We start from the raw sequence: 25611 nt of genomic DNA on the forward strand, positions 1-25611 counted from the left end.
TAAGAATATAACCACGATGCAGTTATTAAAATCAGGACATTTAACATTGAACCAATGCTGCCATTTAATCCACAGTCCCATATGCAATTTTTGTCAATTGTCCCGATACCCTTTATGGCTGCTTTCCCCTCTCTTTGCTGGAAATTTAGTGTCAGCACTCCTGGAAAATGTTATGCCTTCCTCTAGCTCAGAGTCTCCCACCTCTGGAGAAGGAACAGGAGAGAAGTGTTTGGGCCCGGGGGAGAAGCATCCAAGACTCTTGCACCTGTGGTGGGTGTGAGGGTGAGGGTGGGAAGGCAGCAACACCTTCCTCCTTGGACCTCCAGATGCCTGTTTACTGTGCCCGGTTCTGGGCACTGTACTGGCCCAGCGCCCGGGGACAGGGCATAGCCAGGCAGACCCTGAGCTAGAGAGCAGGGGAGGAAAGACCACTTGTTCAGTTAGAGGCAATCTTAGAGAATACAGAGGGGTGCTGCCAGTGCCGTAACAGGCTCCGGGATTCCTCCTGTCGGTCTGCAAAGCTGATGATCTTTTAGAGAAGAGAGAGAGGAACATCCGTAGGGCACTTTCACAACGAGAGGACAGGAACCAGGGCCTGTCATCTCTGAAATTTCAGTGCCTAGTCTAAAGTAGGGATATAATAAGTATTTCGTTTTTCAGATGTATTTATGAGTTCCTGTGCTTCTGGGACCTGGGGATGATGTAGATGGAACACCCTTTTGTGTACCATGCCTGGCCTTGGCCTGAGCTTTACCTCTGACGTGGGTCACTCACTACTATCTCAGATGATGATGCTTTTAGATATCTTTGCCTTGATCTCCTGTACATCTCTCTCTCTGCAGCCAAAAGTCGGTCTTTGAAAGCATCTTTGGGTAGCTAAAGCAGTGTCCAGTTAATCCTGAAGGGTTTCTCCAGGGTCAAATCTTCCTTTTAAATACTCTTTCCAGATTGGGGGGAATGTTACATCCTGATAGGATTCAAAGGGCTGGAAGGAAGTGCTGGAGGGGTTAAGATCTGGCACCAAGACTTGCTTGACAGGGAAACATGGGGGACCCTGGAAGAGAAGCTTGGGTGTTTCCATGAATGTCTTTGAAAGCTGGCACCAGCTCCCAGTTACTCCCAACCAAAGTATTGGTCTCTGAGGGGTGGTGGTGTCTCATGTCACCCTCCATCACACCATGCATGTGGCCCTGTGCTTCCACCCCTGGGCTGCACATCCACTCCTTCCAGTCTTCCGCAGAGGGGTCCTCCCCAGGGAGAGCCTGGAGGATACCAGTCAAGCAACCCTGGCACTGCTGTCACAGCCACGCTGGGCTGCCTCTTTCACAACCGTCCTGACGCTTTGTGTCCTGGGGACTTCAGGATGGGTGTTTGCAGGAACAAGAGAAGCAGTGTTCCTCTGGAATCTTCTTGTGTGACAGCCTTTGCTGTGAGGGCATGTGTACAGGAAATTTGCCCAGAGATGTTCATTCTGGGAAAATGACCAATATTTTTCCACAAGTTTGTAAAGATGTGCTGGAAGGGGCCTGACATGTGTGGTGGGGAGTCGAGCAGGGTAGTGTTGAAGGGTTTTCAAGTCACCCAAGCCTGAGCCTGCTCCAGTGTGGACAGTGGGATTCAGCCTCCCATGCCCATGTCCTCACTGCCCTCTCCTTCTCTGACACAGCCCTGCAGGGTGGGTGCTCCCTCCACACACCCCTTCAGGAGCCTGTGGCAGAAAGTTAATGCTGATTTTGGGATCGTGAAGGGTTTGATGTCTACCTTTAGTTAACTACCTAAAAAGGGAAATACCCCCAGAGAGGCGGAGACCCAGGGACCTCCCTGTACCGGAGGCTGTTCACACCACCTCCCCCAGCCCCCTTGGCTTTCCTCAATCTCAGACCCTTTTGAAGCTGTGAGACCCACCTTCAGGCTCTATGAATCCCTCCCACTTGCTGGCTCTAATCTTCTTGCCCTCCTGATTCACTGGAGAGGGGGACTCATGTGTCTTCAGACTGAACAGTCTGGAAACTTCTGTGGGGTGCCAACCTCCTCCTTCCCAGGGCAGAAGGAAGGTTCATGAGGCCAGGACTCCGTAGGTGCAGGCTGGGGCAGAAGCAAAAGATGGGTTACCCAGACAACTGGAGGCTGGCCTTCCCAGCCCTGCTCCAGGTTTCCCAGGAGGCTTCTAAATTCAGTGCTTTGATTTGTGATGTTTTTATTGGGCTACTTCGCTTCTTCCAGTCTCACTCAGTCTTCTGTCTGGGGGGTAAGGCTCAGCACTTGGCAGCCTTCATCTTGTTGCTGACAGACCAAGGGGCCCTCTCCTTTTTTTTTTTTATTTTAATTAAAAAATTTTTTTTCATTTTTCAGTTTTCTTAGGTAGAATTGTTACAATATGACTGCATATATACAATATATTGCAGATAAATACATATGCACAATATACTGCACATATTTTTAAAATTTACATACATGTACTGTTCATTGTTTCTAAGAATGTTTAGAGCTTTAGCTTTTTTTTAAATTTTATTTTATTGAGTTATAGTCAGTTTACAATGTTGTGTCAATTTCCAGTAGAGAACATAATTTTTCATTTATACATAAACATACGTATATTCATTGTCACATACTTTTCCACCATGAGCTACCACAAGATCTTGTATACATTTCCCTGTGCTATACAGTATAGAGCTTTAGCTTTTTAAACTTACATAATTATCAGAGGAATAAAGAAAGCCAACCACAAAATAAGAATTAATTCAAAAAGATACATACACCCCACTAACTGGCATAAAAATTTACATTGCATCAAAAACAACAAAATACCTAGAAATAAACTTAACCAAGGAGGTTACCTATTCTCTGAAAACTGTAAAACATTGACGAAGGAAATTGAAGATGATACAAAGAAATAGAAAGATATCTTGTGCTCTTGGGTTGGAAGAATCAACATTATCAAAATGATCGCGCTACCCAAAGCAATTTACAGATCCAATGCAACTCCTGTCAAAGTGCTCACAACATTCTTCACAGAACTAGAGCAAACAATCCCAAAATTTATATGGAACCATAAAAGACCCCGAACTGCCAAAATAATCTTTTGGAGGTCTTTTTTTTTTTCTCTCTTTCTTCTTTTTGTTCTCTTTTCTTATGGTTGGATGACTAGAGAAGTTCCTGTAACATTTGTTGTAAAGCTGGTTTGGTGGTGCTGAATTCTTTTAGCTTTTGTTTATCTGTGAAGCTTTCGATTTCTCCATCAAATCTGAAGGAGAGCCTTGCTGGATAGAGTATTCCTGGTTGTAAATTTTTCCCTTTCATTACTGTAAATATATCATGCCAGTCCCTTCTGGCCTGTAGAATTTCTGCTGAAAAATCAGCTGAAACCTTATGGGAGTTCCTTTGTATGTTATTTGTTGCTTTTCTCTTGCTAGTTGTAATGTTTTATCCTTATCTTTAATTTTTGTCAGTTTGATTACTGTGTGCCTTGGTGTGCTCCTCTTTAGGTTGATCCTGTGTGGAACTCTCTGTGCTTCCTGGACTTGGGTGACTGTTTCCTGTCCCACATTGGGGAAGTTTTCAGTTATTATATCTCCAAAAATTTTCTCAGATCCTTTCTCTCTTCTCTTTCTGGGACCTCTATAATGTGAATATTAGTGTGCTTCATATTGTCCCGAAGTTCTCTTAAACTATCCTCATTTCTTTTCGTTCTTTTTTCTTTTTTCTGTTCTGCAGTAGTGATTTCCACTAATCTGTCTTCTAGCTCATTGATCCGTTCTTCTACCTCATTTAGTCTATTCTTGGTTCCTTCTAGTGTGTTATTCATTTCAGTGATTTTATTCTTCAACTCTATTTGGGTATTCTTTATATTTTCCAACTCCTTGCTTAAAACTTCTTTCTGTGCAAAACTTCTCTTTATTCCTCTTGAGGTCTCTGAACATCTTGTCCATCATTACTTTAAACTCTTTCTCAGATAAATTGCCTATCTCCTCATCACTTATTTCTTCTTCTGGGATTTTATCTTCTGCCTTGGCCTGGGAGATATTCCTCTGCCACTTCATATCATCTATCTTTCTATTTGTATTTTTAGGTAGGTTAGTTATGCTTCTCAACCTTAGAGAGGTGGCCCTCTGTTGGAGACATCCTATGTGTCCCAGCAGTACACTCCTCTCTTGTCATACAAGGGCCAGGGTCCAACTGGTCCCAGTGTAGGGTCTGGCCTGTGTTTGTGGATTCCATCCACAGGCTTTGGGATTGTTGTTTTCTAATTTCTGATATCTGCCCCTGGTGGATGAGGCTGGACTAGAGGCTTATGCAGGTTTCCTGGCAGGAGGAGCTGGTGCCTACCCATTGCTGGGTGAGGCTTGGTCCTGGACCTCTGGTGGGTGGGGCCATATCTAGAGGCTTTTGTGGCTCAGGAGGTCTGCTGATGGGTGCGGCTAGGTCTTGGTGCTAATGATCCAATCAAGATGTCAGCTCATGTAGGAAAGCTCATGTAGATGAACACTCCCAGATTGTCCGCCACCAGCTTTTATGTCCCCTGAGTGAGCCACAATCATCCCCTGCATCCCCAGGAGAACTTTCAAAACCAGCAGACAGGCCTGGCCTAGGATCCTATGAAATCACTGCCTCTGCCCTGGCACATGTGAGATTCTGTGTACACTTCCCAAGAGAATGAATTCTGTTACCCCCAGTCGTCTGGGGCTCCTGGAGCTAAGCCCTGCTGGCCTTCAAAACCAGATGTCCTGGGGTCTCCTTCTCTTCCCAATGCCAGAACCCCGGCTGGGGGGCATGATGTGGGGCTTAGAACTCCCAGTCTTGTGGGAGGGCCTCTGCAACTCAACTATTATTCAGCTTGTGGGTCGCCCACCAGAGGGGCCCGGGGCCCGATTATATCGCAAGCACGCCCCTCCTACTGTCCTGCTGTGGTTCCCTTTTTATGTTTCCAGTTGAAGAAGATCTTTTTTGCTAGGTTCCAGTCTATTTTTCGATGATTGTTTAGCAGTCAGTTGTGGTTTCGTTGTAGTCGCTAGGAGAGGTGAGCTCGTGGTCCTACCACTCCGCCATCTTGATGGGAAATCTCTGGGCCCTCTCCTTTCCATGGAAAGTTGCACAAGGATTCAAGCCAAGGGGCTTTATCTCTGAGCATCAGAGCCCAGGGGTGGGGTGGAGTGTTCCTAGGTTAACAGAGATCCTCAGGGGTTCCCCAGATTCCTTTAAGAGCTGTTTTAAAGCCTGTTCCGGTACTTTGCTAGGCACTGGGAGACAGAACGTGAACAAGATGGGCCCTGCTCCTGTCCCCAGGGAGCCTGCCATGTACATGTGCATTGGGGGCAGTCTCCTGCAACTGTGATGCCTTGTGATGACTGCTGAGATTGAACCACCTTGGAGGGGCATGGAACCCAGCCTGGCAGCAGTGATGTGTGAGCTGGGACCTGGCCAAGAATGTGCAAGAGTCAACAAAGAGCTGGCAACAAAAGCGTGGCATTATAGAGACTGAAAGGCCTTCAGTGTGGAGTACAGAGTGGTGCCCCCAGAAGGTGGTGCAGGGACCAGCAGCATCAGCTCCCCAGGAAGGCCCAGAATCTGTGTTTTTAGCAAGTCTCCCAGGTGATCGTCATGCACACTAGGTGTCAGGGGCATGGGTGAGGGCGTTCCCCAAGAAGGAACAGTAAGAAAGAAGGCTGGAGATGAATGCCAGAGACAGATCTCAAAGGCCCTTGTCTGACGAGTTGAACTGAATCCTAAGAGGCAGTAGGAAGCTACTGGAGAGGTTTAAACAGTGGAGTGACATCAGACATGTGTTTGAGAAAGGCCACTTTGGCCACTGAGTGATGGATGTATTAGGGTGGAGACAGAGGACCAGAGGTCTAGGAAGTGGCACAGTTAGGACTCGCATGGTGACAGTGGGGATGTGGAAATTGGCAGACAGAGGTTATTTAGTTGATGGAATTAACAGACATTAATTAGTGACTGGATATGAGCAGGGAGGGGGCCTTGAGAGAACAGAGACAAGCAACAGTATGGGAAGAAGACCCTGGATTTGGGTTTGGATGTATGGGGTTTGCAGTATGTGCCTAAGGAGATGGTGGTCAAGGAGTGGGACGTGTAGGTGGGCTCAGGAGAGAGGTCTGGGCTCCAGGGAAGATGAGGGCAGCAGAAAAATGGGGACAAAGAGGAACTCAGAGCAGCTTGGGGAGTTTGAGAGTCTGGGGAGCAATGCTGTACTAGGCGGGGTTTGCTGCCTGGGGCTGACTGTCTGGGAGAGGGACAGACACCCCGGGGCAGGAGAGGGAGGATGCTCTGTCCTTGCCTGACCCTGTGGCTGGTGGCTGTCATGGGTTTTGCAAAGATGGTTGGATTTTATTTTCCTTCTGTCGTATTCCTCTCTGACAATGGCTAGTGCAGAAAGTTTGAGGTGTCGGAGAAGGGGGTGAGGGGCAAAAGGCTGACAAATAACAAGATAATAAGAAGGGTGCATCCAGAGGAAAGGAAATTAGTTGGTGACCCAAGAAGTACTGAGAGTTTGAGCATCTGGACTGGCAGAATGTTACCTCTACTGAGGACCTGAACTAGGGAAAGATCTTCAGGTGCAGCACAGGAGACCTCGTGTAGGTATAATGCTGACCGGACCGACAGTGCGGGGACTAAACAGGTGAAGAAAAGTACAGAGCAGTCCTCTGGGGCTCTGTTTGGGGAAGTGGGGTGAAGGAGGGTGCTGGTATTAGAGCACGCACTGTATGCTATACCTTTTTTTACAATGTAGCTCAGTTCTTTACAACAAAGTTTATTTATTCTTTCTACATATTTTGAATGATGAAACCGAAGCTCCAAGAGGTTAAAAAGGTGCCCTAAGTGAGCTTAGAGAGTAACAGGGCAGTGTTTGAACCCAAGTCCAGCACCAGAGCCTATGCTCACGGCACTTCTGCCGGGTTCCAAGGGCCTAGATTTGCAGATGGGGCAGAGTCAGCTGGAGTACACAGGCAACAGGAAGAAAGTAGCCGGACACTGGGCGGCAGGGGGCTCAGGTCCTGTTGCTAACTTGGTCACATGTAGTTTTATGAACCCAGCAAGTCTCCTGAGTTTTACTGGGATCCGTCTCCTTTCTTGTGAAATGGAAACTGTGCAGTGTCCTGCTTGTGTCTGGTTGTGTTAAGAACCCAATGAGCAAAAGGATGATGAGACCATGGGTTAGAAACCCAACTCACTGAGTCCAGCTCTCTACGAGAAACCAGATTTTAGAATCTGGTGGCTCTGCTTTTTAATCCATGTATCATGCTCTTCTAAGCCCAGAACACAATGAATAGATTTCAGCAGATGGTCCTATAAAATACGTGTAGCATAGGACACAGAACATTGTTAACATTTAAAATTGTTGTTACTGAGAGGAACCAAAGCAGTTTCAAATGCTAACCAATTCAAACAGGAGATGCTCCAAATTTAAAGAACAAACATAAAACTTTGGGCTTCAGTCATATTTCACTGTACTACAGAAAGATAGATACCAGTTCAGCCTGTGCTTCTGGCCACATAGGTTTACCCAGAGCCTCCAGGAATAGTACAGGGTGGGACTTGAGCGTCGTCTGTGCCGTAACCTAGTACCACAGACCGGGCGGCCTGACATCAGAAATGCATTGTCTCACAGTTCGGGAGGCGGGAGGTCCGAGATCGAGGTGTTGGTGGGTTCGGTTTCTCCAGGGGCCTCTTTCCTTGCTAGCAGGTGGCGGCCTTCTTGCTGTGTCCTCACGTGGCCTTTCCTCTGTGCGTGCGTCCCTGGTGTCTCTCCGTGTGCCCAAATTTCCTCTTCTTATAAGGACACCAGTCGGTTTGGATTAGGGCCCACCCTCATATCCTCCTTTTAATTTAATCACCTCTTTAAAGGCCCTGTCTCCAAATATAGTCATATTCTAGGTTTTAGGAGTTAGGGTTTCAACATACGAATTGTAGGGGACCCAACTCAGCCAATACCCCTCCACACCGTTCCCTGAATCGATGGCTTTCCCTCTCCCAGGAGGTCAGATCCTGGCTCTGGTAAGAGTCCTTCTTCCTTCCCTCCAGGGCCTCTCTCTCCCAGCTGTGCCCTCTCCCTTCCCAGCAACCCTGGATGCAGAGGGGCAGGGCTTCGTGGCTCAGCCAGTGATGAGTGGTCCATATCCCAGCTGGTTTCCACTCCTGAGGGCTCTGGCTTTCTCAGGCTCCTCCCTGCTAGCATCTCTGGGCTCTCCCTCTCCACCTAGTCCCAGCCCTCTGCTTTCAAACCTGTACTCTCCTCTCTTACCTTGGAAGAAACCTTAGCTTGTTATGTCCACTTCTGTCACCCTGTTTCTCTTTGTCCCTTTCACCTCTGGAATTCTTGACAGATGAGTTGACTCCCTACCTGTTTCCTTGAGAATCTCCTCCAGGGCAACTTCTGACCCCACCGTCCCACTGAACCTACCTTCTCAAACACCACCCATCACCCGATGCTGTCACATCTTCCCAGTGCCCATCCTCCTCCACTCTGGGTTTCAGTGACAGTCCTCCTTCTACCTGTGGGGTCCCCCCACAGCCCCTTCATCCCAGCCCCTTGCTGTGGGCATCGCCGAGGATCAGACCCTCGCCCTTTCTCATCTTTCCTTGTATTCTTTTCCCCAAAGAACTGACCCATCCTCAGTTTCCATTATAATTGCACATTTGATCCTGAAATCTTTCACTTGCAGCTTCCACCAGCTGTCTCTAGAATTCTGACCCTGGGCTTCTAGCCTATACACAGATTAAACCCTTTCATGCACCACATTCTTTTGGACCAAGCCAAACTCCTCACCTCTCACTCCCAAGTTCTGTATTCCGTCGACACAGTCTTTCCCATTTATTCCAGCAAGACATCCCTGAGGAATCTTTGTACCTCTCTCTTGTTTAGTCCGTAAGTTCTTTTAACTTTTCTTCCATCTCTTATTTGTGTTTTTTCTCTGCTGCCTTTACCAAAGCTGGACCTTGGTCAGTTTCCTCTAAGAGTATGGCAGTAGCCTCCTAATTGGATATTCTTGTCTCCCAGAGTTGGAGAGGCCTCTAGGGTCCTCTAGCCCAGCTGGACCGCTGTCTGTGTCAGGACTCCCTGTTTATTCCAGACAAAGACCTAACTCTCAGACTCGACCTTCCAACCAGCTCTATCCAGTAGAACTTTCTGTGATGATGGCAGTGTTCTATGTCTTCACAATAAGGAAGCCACTAACCGTGCATGGCTGTGAGCACTTGAAATACGACTAGTGTCACTGAGGGAAGGGAATTCTTTATTTTCTTTAACGTAAATTGTCACACTATCTTCATGCTACTGCTTTCTGATACCAGCCCTGTGCTCTGGCCACCTTCTTCCAAACATCACCCTGATTCTCTACTCTCAATCACTCTGTTCCTGACTAGTGGGGCTCTTCTCTCCTCTCCAGGTCAGATCACCCCTAGTCCTCAGGTCCCCACTGTGTCCCACCCCCCAACCATCTCCTCAACAGTGTTCTCTCTTTCTCCTTCAGTTGAACAACTACATTATGTTGGCTAGATAAAACTTTTTTTTAACTTTCTGTTCAACTTTTATTTTGAAATAATTTCAGATTTACAGAAAAGCTGCAAAAATAGTACAAGTAATTCTTACAGACCCTTCACTCAGATTTCTCAAATATTAACATTTTACCATGTTTGCTTTGTCATATATTCTCTTTCTCTTTTCCCACCTCTTTTTTCCTTCTGCTTCTTCACACATGCATGTATAAGTCTATACATACTTACATACACGCTGTTTTTTATGAGCAGTTTGAAAATAAGTTGCACGTAAGACATCCTCTACACTTAAGTACTTCAGTATTATTTCCTAAAAAAAGGGACAGTCTCTCATAAAACCACACGTAGTTGTTGTTGTTTTATTTAGAATTTTTATTTCTGAGTTTCCAGACATGGAGGAAGAATTTCTGGTTATATTATTATCATTGATTTTTAGCTTAATTCCACTTCTCAGAAAAACATTTTGTGTGGTTTTAAACCTTCGAAATTTATTCCCATTTCTTCGTGGGCAAACATGTCATCTTTTTAGCATAATTGACATACACAAAATTGCACACATGTAATGTATACATCTTTATGAGTCTGGGCAAATGCACACATGTGATACCATCATCACAACAAGGCACTAAATATGTCCTTCCCCGCCAGACATTTCCTGTGTTCTGTATGTGTGTGCATTTGTTTGGTAAGAACACTTAACATGAAATCTATCCTCTTAACAAATTTTAAAGTGCACAATACCATATTGTTATCTATAGGCACTGTATTATACAGAAGATCTCTAGAGTTTATTCATTCTTGCATAATGCAAACTTTATATCCATTAGAAGACAAATTCCCATGTTTCCTTTCGCCCAGCCCTTGGTAACCACCATCTGATTCTCTGCTCCTATGGAAAACCACAGCTATTTGATACAGTGTGGTTAGGGAGGATCTCATTCGTTAAGTGACTCCAACTTTTCATTTTTCATATTAAGGTATAATCTGCATCCAGTAAAATTCACCTGTTCTAGTGCACAGTTCCGTGAGCCTTGACAAATGCGAAGTCATGTAACTCCCACCACAACCAAGATATGGTTCTGTCACCTTAAAACATGTCCTTGTGCCCCTCAGTAGTCAGTATCCTCCACCCACCTTTTCTCTGACCCTACAGTTTTTCCTTTTCTAAAATGTTCTATAAATAGAATTATGCAGTACATAGCCTTTGAGTCTGGCTTCTCTCGGCAGAAGAGAAAGCTGGCTCACTGAGACTCATTTGTGTGTTCACCAGAAGCTTGGTCCTTTCTGTTGATGAGTAAGTAGTATTTCATTGTATGAACGTACCACAGTTCGTCCGTTCTCCAGTCGAGGGACATTTGGATAACCTCTATGTTTGGAAATTACAAATGAACCCACTACAAACATTCACATGCAGGTGTTTGTGTGCATGTAGGTTTTCATTTCACTCGGATAAGTAGGTTAGATGACTTTTGAACAAGGACCTGAAAGAAATATGAAAACAAGCCATGAAGATAGCTAAATATATTTTTGCATATTTGCCATATTGCAATTTAAACAAATGAGTAAGTTTGTGCTGTGAAACTGGTCGATTTGGGTTATTTTTCTTACTTGAGTTATTTGGGAAACATAGGGGTAAGAATGGAGGAGACCATTGGTTGGTTCATTCATTTGTTCATTCATTCATTGATCCATTCAGCAAACTTTAAAAAAAATGAAAAGCCACCGGTCCATAGCCTGTGACCCAAAGGAAGCCCGAGACCCTTGGATCCACACCAAAGGCTAAATTTAGTTGGATTATCTAACATAATTTCCCTTCTGAGTTTCCTGAAAGCCAGGGTAAGAGAAGCAGTAGTGAGTTCGGGGTTATCCCCATTGACATGGATGGTGGAAGGTTAAGCATTTTTAAGAGTTTTTATCTCAATGGAGGCTCCATGGACCTCCCTCCAGAAGCCCCCCTGAGAAGCAATATTCATTTGCTTGTGAGGTTGTCCATGTGAAACTGTGAGATCTCTAGAAAGATATATTCAAGTGGGGGCTCTGTCTGGATGAGGGGCCAGTGGGCAAGACTGTGCCCTCCTAGGGTTCAGGAGCTTTGTGACCAGACAGAACTGACAATAACCTGTGAACATCTTTGTTTCAGGTGATGCAACTGTGAAAAAGAAACCTGCCCCCAAGACGCCTCCAAAGGCAGGTAATTGGCCACAGCAACATTTAGGGGCAAGGGAGTCGTCTGCCATGAGGCGTTGTTTCTTTGCTCTCCTAGACGGGCTACTGGGGATATGGTCTCGGGAGACCGCCCCCGCTCCTGGTTCAAGCTCTGCTTATTCAGGCTGAATTTTCCCTGAGAGCCTCTGTACACCTTGGTCCCTGACCCTCTTCCTCTACTTGTCTTTTCTCCTGCTTCCCTTGTATGGACAGCATCACGTGGGAGAGATGCTAGTGACTTTCTCATCCCTTCTTCAAAACTCTACTTGACCCTCTGTCCTCCCAGTCTGCCCCGTATGGAGATGATCCACTTTGTGCTATTTTAATGCTCTGCTCTGCATGTTCCTGTCCTAAAGAGCCTTGTCTGCTTTCCACAGAAGGACATTTAAGGATGTGAACCATATTGAGCCTATCAGCCAGAGTGACCTGGAGGTTAGAAGGCACGGTGTTTCTTAATAAAGGAGTTAGGGCATAGATTTTAAAAATTAGGGTAAGGCACAGATTCCAAGCAACCAACAAGTGGAGAATTATGCCGTGTACATTTGTGGGCCACTTTTGAAGGAATCAGGATCAAGAGACCAACAAACCTAGCAGGTCCCTCAGCTCAGGTGTTCTGGAGCAGCAGTCGCTGCCCTCCACCTTACTCTGAAGGTTCCCGAAGGCGAGGGAAGAGCAGCAGACGAATGTGGACTGCAGCGTCCAATAAGATCAGAATGTCTGGGGCTCCCTCCTCCTCGGAGCTCATGCTGTCACTTGTCCTCCCCCAGCCATGCCCCCTCAGATCATCCAGTTTCCCGAGGACCAAAAGGTGCGCGCAGGAGAGCCGGTGGAGCTGTGTGGGAGAGTGGCAGGCACCCAGCCCATCACCTACACCTGGATGAAGTTCCGCAAGCAGGTCAGTAACAGGGCAGTAACCTGAGATCAACCCTCCCAAAATCCAGATCCACTCTGGGACGAAAGGGGTGAGAAGTGCTGGGATGGAGGCAGCATGACTGCTCATCACAGGGGCCACGGAGGTGGGAGAGACCCCTCACCCATCTGCCACCCACCCACCAAGTCTGAGTTCTTAATAACCTTTCTTCCGCATCTACCAAGGATACCTGCCTTATAGACAATTTGTGTGATAGAGAGAAGTATGAAGGAAGAAATATAAAACACCCATGGCCCCCACCTGATTTTATTATCTCTGGCTAGAATCCTACTCAGAGTCAGGAAAATTGAACCAGTGACCTAAATGACCTCTCAGACCTTGAGCTCTCTGTGATTTTGTGTCAGCTCACTGAACCCTATCTGTAATAACCACTTAAACTTAACCACGTGCTTTAGATATAAAAGTGAATCTGAGTATTTGAGTAGATAAAATATACATTAAACAGAATTTTGGCTTAATTGACCCAGAAATCTAACTCCTATTTATCACAACAGTCCTGTGGGGAAATGCTTGAATTTCCAAATGACCAGCTTTTAAAAGAACTTGGGGAGCCTGTCATTCTCCTGTCCCACACTGGTAGTGTGTGCCCACGTGCCTCATGTGACCCCAGAACGGTGGGCTGGCACTGGATCAGGAACCCCCCAAAAGGTGTGAAGCTTTCTTCCAAGACCTCTGTTGCTCTATTTCCAACTCATTCAAGTTGTCATAAGGCCCAGAGGTGGGAGGCTAGTACTGGGGGGTAAGGAAGAGCTGGGTCCAAAAGATGAAGAAGAGGGTCTGGCCTCATCCCAAAGCATGTTTGGTTGGGTTTTGTCTAGGCTCATGGTGTCTGAAGTAAGATGGAATCTCAACCCTTCTCAGAGATGTTTAGCCAAGTCCCAGCTCCATCCAACAGAACTTTCTGTAGTGATGGAGCTGTTCTATATCCGTCATCCAGTATGGTGGCCACTGAACACATGGGGCTACTGATCACATGAAGTGTGACTAGTGCAACTGAGGAGCTGAATTTTAGATGTCAATGAATTAAAAATTGTCATAACAGCTTTGTTGATATAATTTATACACCATAAAATTCACCCTTTTAAAGTGTGCATGTATTCACAAGGTTGTGCAACCATAACAGTTTTCTAATTCTGGAATGGTTTTTATCACCTCAAAAAGAAATCCCAGACCCATTGGCAGCCATTTCTCCTCTCCCTACAGACCCTGGCAACCTGCAGCCTACTGTCTGCCCCTGTGGATTTTCCTGTTCTGCACATTTCATATAAACGGAATTATATATGTTCTTTTGTGTTTGGGGTTTTTTTACTTAGCATAATGTTTTCGGGGCTCATCCATGTTGTAACATGAACCATACTTCATTCCTTTTTATGACCAAATAATATTCCATTGTCTGGATATACCACATTTTGTTTATCTGTTCATCTGTCCATGGATATTTGGGTTGTTTCCACTCAACTAATTAAAATTTAAATAGCCACATGTGGCTGGTGACTGGGATTTAACAGCACAAAAGAGCCACACCTGTTGGGTGGGCTTTGTAAGTGACTTTAACCAAATGTTTTCTCCCACAATCTCATCCCAGAGCAGTGTGTTCCTCACTTAGGTCTGGAGCAGCAAGTGGAGGCATAGCTCGTGTCCTGACCCCCAGACCCTGCTCAGCACCTCCCTGCCTGCCCCAGACCTGGACCCTGTCAGGACAGCTTGGCTCTGGGTGCAGGAGAGGAGGGCCCTTAGAGTCCAGACAAGACCAGCCCCACACAGCTTGTGCAGCTGCACCCCGTAGGGAGTGGGGACTGTGGGTCAGAGCCCCCTCCTCTGCTGGCTTCCGTCTCCAGTGCCTGCCCCGCTCTCTGCCCTCAGATCCAGGAGAGTGAGCACATCAAGGTGGAGAACAGCGAGAACGGCAGCAAGCTCACCATCCGGGCAGCGTGCCAGGAGCACTGTGGCTGCTACACTCTGCTGGTGGAGAACAAGCTGGGCAGCAGGCAGGCCCAGGTCAATCTCACCGTGGTGGGTGAGTCTCGGGATGGGGCGGCCCGGAGGGCGGGGCGCCGGACCTCGGGACCTCGCCTCCTGGGGCAGCTCCTTCAGCATGGGTTCCCTCTGCCCACAGCCTCCCATCCTCCCAGCTCTCTGGCTCCCGGCTCTCACACTGTCGCTGCCCTGCGTGCTCGTCGAGAATTTCAGACCTTGCACACATAGCGTTTTCCTCTTCCTATGAATCTCCTCCCGGCTTCCCTTTCCAGCCTTTGGAGAGCCTGAGCTCTGCTGCCCTGGCTCTCTCCAGCCAGCACCTGTGACTCCCTCTCCCTCTGCTCCACTACCTGCCCCCACCCCAGCCCCTTGCAAACCCCCACCTTGAATCAGTGCTGCCTTTGAACTTCATTGCTGCTGTGCCTGAGTTTGGGGTTACAGCAGGAAGATCACACCCACCCATAGACTCAGTGCTGGACTCCATCAATGTCCAGGCTCAGCTGAGGCGTCTGCGCAGGTCAGGGCCCTCTCCCACACTCTGTGGTAGCCATTCCTCGGACTGCCCCACCTGCAGGCCTTGGCCTCTCAGCGCTCTGAGAAATAGGAGACATCCTGTTTCCATGACAAATATTTGTGGCCCCAAACCTTCAATTGTCTCTCTACCTGTCCCCTGCTGACTCCACCCTCCAGGCTCTAGGCGTGGCCCACCTTTCTTCTGTGCTCTGGATCCCAAGTTCTTGAGGGCTCCGCGTGACCCCTCTTCTCTTCAATTTCCCCCCCTATTTCTCCCAGAAATGTTGACAGCGCTCTCCCATCTTCACTAAGCACGCAGGCAGGCATAACTCCTGCAGTATTGCGGCTCACTTTGGTCACCCTTGCCTCTCTCTTGCTCTGTCCTCATGGCCAAACCCTCTGAAAGTGTCAGTCTCTGCGTTGAGTCTGCTTCTTCACCTCCCTGGCAACAATCTTCAGCTCCCTGTGGCCTCGCTTCCAAGCCCCATTAGGCTGCTGGAGTGACCTTTCTGAGGTCACTGCGCCCTCCTAATCCAAACCCACTCCCTTTTTCTTGTCTCCTCCATCCCAGTTTTGAGTTCAGAGTCTGTCTCCAGACTGATTATCAGGTTCACTTTTTCCTCTCCATCCCAGTCACTGTGTGTTTTTCATGCCCTGGTCAACTGTCTCCTGAAATATCAAACTAGCTTTCTAACTGGTCTCCCACTGTCGTGCTCAGCCCGCTGTCCCCCCAGGTGGCAGGCGTTCAGGACAGGGAAGGAGCAGCAGATGGATGGCAGGCCAGTCCTACTGCACTTACGGGCCTTCATGTGAGGTGCACACCAAAGCCTTTCACCTGGTGTCCACTGATCTTTCTTTAGGCTCCTTAGGTCAGGAGTTTTAACTCTGGAAGGCCAGCGGACCAAGTGCTCAGGGCGTAGGTTGCTCATCTGTAACAACCAGGAGGGACCCTTGTTCCCTTAGATCTCTCTCTGGTGGCTCCGGATGCTTATTTTAATCAGTTCCCCCGAGGAGTCAGGAACATTTTGGGGGGTAGGGTTTGGTGCTAGTGATCTAGTTTGCCTTTGCACTTGGACTTGTACCTGAAGCACTGATTTGGCGCCACACCCCCACCCGTTAGTAGGCATCGGTTTCCAGCTTTCCTTGGCGCCCTCTCTCATCTGCCCACAGTGGGGGATCTTTGGGGTCAACTTCTTGCAACTGCTTTGCTGCAACCAGTGCCCCCTGCCCCGACTGGGGCCGCTCTGCATGGTGCCACCCGCTCCCCTCCCCCATCACCACCACACGGGCTGCAGTTGTGGCCTTTTATGGTTTAGTTTCTCATTCTCCTCGGCCAGTGCTGACAGGGCCATTGGTGTGGCTGCCCGCCAGCTGGCAGGAGCAGCATGTTAAATGCCGGTCCTGGGAGGGGAATGGAATGGAGGGCAGGGGCTCTCTGTCTGCCTCCCCCTCGGAGAGCTAAGAATAGAACTGCTCAATAAAATGAGGACTCACATTGATGGATACAGCAAAGCCACACTCATTCAGAGCCTGTGGATTTAGAATCAGCCCCCAGTAAACCTGGATTAAGCCCAGATTTACCTGCACGTCTCTAGGGACATCTGCGTATGATTGGATCAGGGTTGATGAAGTAGATGTAAAATGTAAATGAGACAAAACAGGAATTATTTGGCCTACTCTGGACAGTTTCAAGCACTTTGGAAGCATCCACGTATCAGCCAGCTAAATAAAGCCAGCTTAACGTTAGCAGTAAGCTTCTCTTTTTGTATGTTCTTTAAACAACCCCTTTTTTTTCAGATAGTCTAGGACTCCAGTTTTAAAAATGATCATAAAAATGAGCCTTTCCCTCAGTTAGTTTAAATGAGTGGTGTTTAGCTATTTTGAAGGCTCACTATGATTATTCTGTTTTAAAAAGCAGTGCAGGGGTTTGTGACACTCAGAGAGCCCCTAGCCTCAGCTTCAGAGCAGTGAGGGAGGGGCCGCTCTGGCAGGAGAGAGCAGCTCGACCCAGATGAGTTCCTTCGTGCAACTGTCTGACTATCTGACTTTCTGGCACAACTTTAAAAAAGAAAAACAAAGGAGAGAGAACCCAGACACCCAGTAGTCCCCCAGTACTGTCTGAACTTGGAACTTGCGTGATTTTTAAGGGCAGTTTCCCTTCATAACGCTCGGCTTGGTCTTAAGCAAGATGTATTCTTGATCTTATTCGGCCTCGTAGCCTGGAATGTAACAGGCCCCCAGACTGAGGGTCTGGAGACGTTTTAGAATCTCCTTTTGGCTCTGCCAGCTGGGTATTCTTGGTAAACAAGGTGCCTTAGCTTTCGAGGGCCGGGATTACCCAGGTGGACAACCTGGGGGCCCTTGCAGCCCTGCCATTCTCTAAAAGCTGCAGGCGGCTGCCACAGTGCCAGTGAAGGGAGGTCCAGGAGGGGTCAGGCTCAGCTACAGATCATCTCCAAGTGCACAGGCGCAAAGACGGCCAGGGCGGTTCCTCCTGGGAGAAGCATTAGATGTGAGATCCTCTGTTTTCCCAGGAGTGAGAACATTTGCTGAATCGAAAATCCTGGAGCTGGTGCAGACCCTTTTCTCAGACTCAGCGTTTCCCATTCTGTTAGTCAAGTCTCCAGGGAGCCATGGGAGAATTCTAAGGAAGCGGAGAGCTTGAGGCCCCAGACACTGAACCCACCTGGCCTTTGCCAGGCGATGCCCAGGCCATGCCCAGGCCTCCCTCCCTGACCAAGTGCATCTGTGTCTTCGGCATAGAGGGGAGGCTCTGTTCTGAGGATGTCTGTTCTGTCCTGAGGTTTTTCTTTCCTGGCTCGTCCAGCCTCTGGGTGGGGCTCCATAGGTTGGAAAGAACAGAAAGCATCAGGCACAGCCCATGGCTCCCTGTGCAAGCATGGGCAGTGGGGGTTCTAACCTCATTTGACTTCAAACCTGAAGTCAATTTCGCCCTCCCCAAATTTTGCATCTTCTCTTGTGCTACAGGTTGTGACACGTGTCCTGTGTCAGTTCTCTCTCTTTCAGCCAAGAGACATTTTGAACAGGGTAGGGGATTAATAGTACCTCTTCTGAAATGCCCATTTCTCAAGGTTTTCTTTTCTTGACCAAAGCAGGAGGGGAGACTGTCAGTCAGTGGAGCATATCTGTATTCGTTGCTCAAACTACAGGACTCTAAACGTGTCCAATCAGACATTTTCCTTTGAGGGAGGCAAGGAGTCTGTCCTTCCTCCTTCTTTAAGCCTTTTTACTTCCTCAGCTGGGTCCTGAGAGGACTTGAACCACTTGCTTATAAGAGAGTTTAGAGTAATAAACATCTTAGCCAACACCAGAAATGTTTCTAAAAAGACCAATATATCTTCTAGAACAAACAGTTTTTCTGAGAGAACATACCAACCAGTGAAAGTGGTTCCATCACAGGAGGCTTCCAGAGTGACTGCCTCTGGTGGGGAGTGGCTGTCACAATCCCAGAGTCATTCCCGGGCGAGTCAGCCCAGGCTGCTTGGGTTTCAGGGGATGGATCGTTTCCGGGCAGTGCACTCTTGGCTGGAATGTAGAAGCAGCAGGGCTTGGGGGAGGCCGGAGAATGAATATGTACATGTGTATGTAAATGTATGTGTAGGTATGTGTGTAGAGATATATATACGTATGTGTGTATAGGTGTACGTATGTGTAGATGTAGATGTACGTGTGTATACATATATGTGTATATGTATGTGTATGTGTGGGTATGTGTATGCATCTGCCTAAGTGTATAGGTGTATGTATATATGTGTATATGCATGCATGTGTATAGGTGTAGGTGTATGTGTGTGCATGTGTATAGGTATGTGTGTATGTACATGTGTATGTGTGTGTAGGTATGTGTGTGTATATATGTGTATGTGTGTATAGGTGTGTGTGTGTGTGTATGTGTGGATATAGATGTATGTACACACATATGCAGGCAGAATGGGTTTTCTCTTCCCATTTGCTCAGGTCATTTGCAGGAATTTTCTTTTGCCTTCCTGCCTTGTTGAGGGGTAGGAGCGTAGGAGTTCAGTACTTTACCTGGGTTTGTTTATTTGAAGCTTGCAAAACCCCTAAGAGGTAGATATATATTAGCACCATTTTCCAAATGAAAAAGACAAACAAAGTAGCCTTGGAAGCTAAGGAATTTGCTGGAATTTACACAGCTTATAAATTCACAGAGCATAAAACTATGGTTTTCATAGCTAGTTTGGGGAACTATACACCTCACAGTGCCTTGGAGGAGTGTTACTGAACACCAGTATCTGTAACTAAGCCAATCACCAGCAGAGACTAAATCTGAAAAATTGGAGAATTTTTTTCAGATGAGCAGCTGACAAAATTGGCAAAACTCCAGCACCTCATTAACTGGCTGCCATGATTTGCCTTGAAGTTGGCAGCCTTACTGGTTCTTGGCATTACTGGTCTGAATGGGAAGATGGTTGGCCAAACGGGCTGCTCCTAGTCTGTGTCCTCAGCTCGTTTTCCAGTCCTTAGTCAGGGATGGTTGTGATTGGCTACTGTGGTTTGCTTCTTAAATTCTCTATCTCATTTTATACCAGTCCTAGCAGGATGAAAGAGGTAGGGCTGGAGTAACTTTTTATATATTATAAAGTTAGAAATAAACTCCTGCAATAATGATGACAGTAAAGGCTAGTCAAGCCAGTCGATTTTCTGAGAACTTCCCCCAACAGCCCTGTAATCCAGTGTTATTATCATCCACATTTTACAGACAAGGAGACTGAGGCACAAAGAGGTTAAGAAGTAGTGAATGGGGGCCGAGGAGTGTTTAAACCCAGACGTGTGACTTCAGAGCTCACTGCGCTGGGCTGCCTCTCAGTGGAGCGTGCATTTCCCGGGTCCCAGAGAAAGTGGAGACTGACCCCTACTTACGTCACAGATTACTGGCCTCAGGCCTGAAGGAGACATACACACATACACACACTGAACTCTCTCTCAAAACGTATTTTTGATGGGAAGAAGTCCACGCTTTCTGGGCAGCTTCTTAGATTTGTTCACTCTGAGAAATATGTTTATGACTTGGGCAGAGCACAGGAAATTATGACTTGTAGACTGGAAACTAGCCAAAAGAGAGGATTTTTTCCCAGCAAATAGGTATTTGTGGGGCTTTCCATATAGGCAGGTGTGTACACAGGTGTGACCGTGTGGATGAGGAAGAGAGAGCTGGGACCAGGGACCACAGCTCCCACTCTCCAGGCCTCTCTCCAACAACAGAGCTAGTTCAAAAACCTGCTCTCCCTGCAATTCAGCAGAGTTGGGTGATGTTGTGCTTCTCTCTCCCCAGACAAGCCGGACCCCCCAGCAGGCACGCCTTGTGCCTCTGACATCCGTAGCTCCTCGCTGACCCTGTCCTGGTATGGTTCGTCGTATGATGGGGGCAGCGCTGTACTGTCCTACAGCGTTGAGATCTGGGACTCAGTGGACAAGAAGTGGACGGAACTAGCCACATGCCGTAGCACCTCTTTTAACGTCCAGGATCTGCTGCCTGACCGAGAGTATAAGTTCCGCGTGCGTGCAATCAACGTGTATGGAACCAGTGAGCCGAGCCAGGAGTCTGAACTCACAGCGGTGGGAGAGAAACCTGAGGGTAGGCTGCCTCCCCTTCACCATTGGCTTGCGATAAATGCGTGTGACTTACCTTGTGTGTGCAGAAACCTGTACGGAGAGGGGTACAGGGGAACTGGCAAGATATCAGCGATGACTGGTAGAGTCTATTGGGATCTTGATTACCAAGGTTGTGATGTGATCCATGCTTTAAAGGATGTCCACATGATCTTTCAAAAAGCTCTGAACCAGCAATTTTAGTACACTGCCACCAGGGGGCGATGGTGTGTTCATCAGATCACAGTCTGGGAAGGCAGGAGCTCAGGTAGACCTACAGATCTAACATCCTCCCCACCACTGCTTCCCTCCTCTTGCACTCATATTTGAGGGTCTATTCAGTGTCAGATTCCTGGGATGCAAAGACAGATGAAACAAGAAGCTTAAAATATAAGTAGGGGGGCAGCTGTGTAGACAGCTAACTAATGAGATGTGCTACATCCTGTTATTAGCAGTATAAAAAATTGTGGAGACACAGCAAAAAGCAGGAGTAATTTTGCCATGAAGGTTGGGAAAGTCTTCCTAGACGTGATACTTGTGCTGAGTCTTGGAAAAAAGAATGGGATTCCAAGAGGCAGGGAGGATAGGGAGAGGCATTCCTCTCAGAGGAGACAGCGGGAGTCAAGGTACAAAGTGATAGAAACACACGGCATTTTGAGACTCTCGTGTGTGGCCAGGGCACACGCAGCGTGAAACAGAGCGGGAGGAAGCCAGACTGAAAGGACAGTGTAGGTAAAGTTGTGATGTTCTCAAAGGTTTTCAGGCAGGGGGTTGATATGATTAGATCTGTGTTTTTAGAAAGAGAGTTAGTGGAAGAGTAGACCTGTGCTAACTCAAGGTGTGGTCTGGACCAACAGTCTTGGGATCTTGGGAGCTTGTTAGAAATGCAGGCTCTCTGCCCCCAACTCCCCTAGTCCCTTCTGAACCTTCATTTTAACATAATCCACCCCCACCCCCAGGGATTCATATACATGTGGAAGTTGAAAAGCACTGGAGTAGAGGAGGGGGATGAAATTGGAGTCAGAGAGATGCCAGCTGGGACTCTGTGATGTAGTCCAGGAGAGGGATGCTAAAGACATAAACTAAAGCCTCAGGAGGTAGAACTGAAGCTTTTGGGGTAGAGTATTGAGGGAGAATGTTAGAAGAGTTTAAAATTACTGCCAGGGTCCTGGCTTGGGTAACTAAACACAAATTCAAGAGCCCTTTAGAGGTTTATTATGATTCATGGTGGTTAATATATATTAAGCACTTGCTATATGCTATATGTTAAGCACTTGACACATTATTTTATGCATCTAATTCGATGAAGTAAATATTGTTTTTACCCCATTTTACAGATAGGAGAAATGAAGTTTAGAGGGGTGAAGCTACTTGCTCAGGGTCACAGAGCTTGTTAAACGATGAGTTGAAGCTTAAACCCAAAGCTGTCTGACCCCGTGTCTGATCTCCTTTGGTTAAACTGATGGAGAAGGTCAGGCTGCCTCCCAGTGACTTGGAGGTTAGACAGCAGGGAGTCCCACAGAACATGGAAGTTCTGGTATCCGTCCTGTTAAGTTGAGGTGTCTGAGGGATCTCCAAGGGGGTGGTGACTTCAGACTGTTGGATGGCTGAGTCTAGAGCTCAGGAGAAAGGTTAAAGCTCGAGCTGCAGATTTGGGGGTCTTTGCTATTTAATTGGCAGTGGAAGCCAGGGGCAGCCATGAGGTCACGCAGAGGGTGGTAGAGAAAGTCAACACTGACACAGAAATGAAGGAGCCTGTGCAACCAGAAGAACGGACTGAGAGGAGAGAACCAAGAAGGGGCTGGAGGGAGCCGTGTTGCAGAAACACAGGGAGCAGTGAGTGGCAAAGAAGAAAGACATGAGGACTCAGGAAGATTTTTGGATTTAGCCCTTTGATGTGCAGTGATCTTTCAGAGCAGAGCCCATAGCGTTTCTACAGGGTGGGAAATGGTTGCCCTGGGGCTAAGGAATAAATGGAAGAAAGAGAGACCAAGGGTATGAAATACTACTTCAAGAAGTTTCATTTGAAGAGAAGGGTGCTGTGGATTTAAGATGGAGGAAAGGTTGGGGGCAGGGCAGAAGGTGGAGGGACACTGAGGGAAAGAGCTCTGGGAGAGAGGAGAGCTTATAGGGGTGAGGCAGAGAGGAGAGCTAAAGGACCAGGAGCTGGATGGGGCACAGGTCCTGAAATCACCACATAACCAAGACATCATGAGTATAGAAATTGTCATTACAGTTTGATACCCCTCTTTAATTTTAAAAATTAGGCAGAAAGCAAATATTAAACTTTACTTTCAAAGTAAATGAGGGCCTCAGAAAGAAAGTTTGGAGGATACCAATGGAAAACACACCAAATTTAGTTCTGCCTGTGCCGCCCTGTCTTGGGGGCCTTTACCCAGTGAGTCCTAGGGATACCTGCAGGGCAGCTCCTGAGAGTTGTAGCGTGCTGTGGGGGCGTGGATCGTAGATCCGGGCCCGGGACAGCCCTGCATGGCCTCTTTGCTGCTTTCATGGGGTTCTTGCCCATTAGCCGCTCACAGATGTCTGCTGGGAGAAACAGGGTAGCTGCCATTGGTTGCCTGTTGACACCTCCTTGCACCTTTGGCATGAGCAGAGTGGGGAGCAGACAGTTGAGAGCGGGGGTGCCAGGACAGGCAGCCAAGTTCCAGTGTGTGTGTTTTTAGCATATCACTTTGTCCAAGAAGACAACTCCCCACCTCTTGGAAAAAGTGACAGAAAAGGAGATAACATTGCAGTGAGATGTGCTTACCTGGAAAGGAGAGCTTCCAGGTCCTTTATGGCAAAACCCAGGAGAAACTGTAGAATCGCTGATGAGCCCCACAGGTGAGGAATGGTGATCATCAAAAAAGGCAGTGCCAATTAACCTTCCCTCCTTTAAGCCCAGCTTATATTGGCTCTCACCTTCCCCACAGCCACCACTGCCCTCCTGCCTCTGCTGCAGCGACTTTAGTTTTGGGCTTTGCCCTGACCTCTCAGTTCCATCCCTGCCCTCACTCTGTACTCACACGGAGTGCCCTGCACCCCTCCTGTGTTCCAGGCACTGCAGGGGTCGCTGGGGTCGGGGTTCCCACCGGCTGCACCACAATGTCTTCACACCAGAGCACAGAGCCCCCCACAAAGCCACCATCCCCCGTCCCAGGCAGGTCCGGATCTCCATTTACTCAGCTCTCTTAAATCCGCTCCATCCTTGCTCCTCAGCCTGATCTGTTCTAGTCTATATCGCTGTTAGCAGACAGCTATGAAAGAAGCTTCTTGCAGAGTCGGGGCTTCCTTGAACCCTGAGGGTAGTTGGAGGTGCAGAACTCCTAGAGGCACAGGGTGCAAAGGGCCGGAGATCGGCCTCTCACCTGGTGCTGCTGCAGCTGCGCCGGCGCAACCCCAAGGAGGGGAGCCCTCTAGCACCCACTGGGCATGCAGCACCCCTCGCTGGGCAAAGGGACAGATCAGTCCAGGGAGCCGACTAGACACATGCAGTGTGAGGGCCAGAGCGCTCAGCTGGTCATCTCTCAAACACCACTCCAGAGGGATGCGGCCTATCTGTCTGCAGAAACATCTCAGAACCGTCTTCCAAATAGTTCTTCCACTTGCTCTTGGATCTCATAGCTTTTTTAAAAAAATTATTTATTGTAATATGGTCAGTCATTGTCAACAAAATTGACAATGTTGTATCAATTTCTGGTGTACAGCATAATAGTTCAGTCATACATATACGTGCATATATTCGCTTTCATATTCTTTTTCATTATAGGTTACTACAAGATACTGAATGTAGTTCCCTGTGCTATACAGAAGAAACTTGTTTATCTGTTTTATATATAGTAGTTAGTACCTGCAAATCTTGAACTCCCAATTTATCCCTTCCCACTCCCTTTACCCCCGGTAACCATGTTTGTTTTCTATGTAAATAAGTTCATTTGTGTCTTTTTTTTTTTTTTTTTTTTTTAGATTCCGCTCATAGATTTTTCTGTGTAAAATTTTTAAAAATGTTTCATTGAAGTCCCTCCTACTGCAATCCAGCTCCTACCTCAGTGGAAAGTGGAAACCAAGTGGCCCCCTGTCTTATTACTACCCCTTTATGGTCTGAGAGCTTGCCTAATGCAGTGCAGTCTTTCCTCCACTCCTCTGGGGCTCCTCCTCCTCTCATGGCCATTTTCCCTCCAGATAGAATGGAGGCCAAACGAGAAGGAAAAGGAGGAAGGGAGACTTCTCAGCCTGGAGCCTTGGTCTGAGTTCCACACAGAGAAAAATTGCCCTGTAACAGGGACCAGGAAGAGGGGCATGGATTCCCTGAGGCTGAGCTGGCTCCCCACGGCCATAGCATCAGGAAAGCATTCTGCATCTTGACTGCCAAGGAGAGAGGCGGGAGGTGAGGGTAGGTGTGGTGTTTGGGATGAGGGCATGAAGGCTAGCTCTGCGGTTTCTAACTGATGTCAAAGTGATGGAGAGAGGTCAGTTCTAGAAATGCATGCCCTCTTGGCAACCTGGGAGATGCCCCCGGGGGCTAAGTCATTGGAAAGCCCCTCATACACAGCATTGCTGCTACTTTTTCACTCAGAGAGGACAGACAGTTCCTCCCAGAGATACCAGGCCAAGAAAGCCTACCTCTCTGTCCTCTCTCATCCTGCTGGTCATTCCACACCAGGACACAGGAACAAAAAGGTCCAGGCAGCTCGAACCCCTGTCGGCTCGGCACCAGCAGTCAGGACAATGGGGCCTCCTTGACAGTAAATGTGATTATGATCGTTAATCTTTTGTCTCTGAGGCCCCATCTGGTGACTGGCATCCACAGGTGCTCCATTAATGATTATTGAATTGACTTGAAT

General features: G+C 47.6%; 1 protein-coding gene across 6 annotated transcripts in view; it reads left to right on the forward strand.

The window, feature by feature from the left end:
* The window catches only part of MYLK (myosin light chain kinase), a 199522-nt gene that overhangs the window by 139771 nt on the left and 34140 nt on the right, over positions 1-25611 (forward strand). For all 6 annotated transcript variants that reach the window (XM_031454585.2, XM_064494510.1, XM_064494515.1 and 3 more), the window contains 4 exons: positions 11651-11701; positions 12483-12610; positions 14510-14663; positions 20451-20753. In XM_031454585.2, coding sequence (XP_031310445.2) covers positions 11651-11701; positions 12483-12610; positions 14510-14663; positions 20451-20753 — 636 coding nt within the window. The remainder of the gene's footprint in view (positions 1-11650; positions 11702-12482; positions 12611-14509; positions 14664-20450; positions 20754-25611) is intronic.

Source organism: Camelus dromedarius, chromosome 2 (assembly GCF_036321535.1).
Source record: "Camelus dromedarius isolate mCamDro1 chromosome 2, mCamDro1.pat, whole genome shotgun sequence".
In the NCBI taxonomy this organism is placed as follows: Eukaryota; Metazoa; Chordata; class Mammalia; order Artiodactyla; family Camelidae; genus Camelus; species Camelus dromedarius.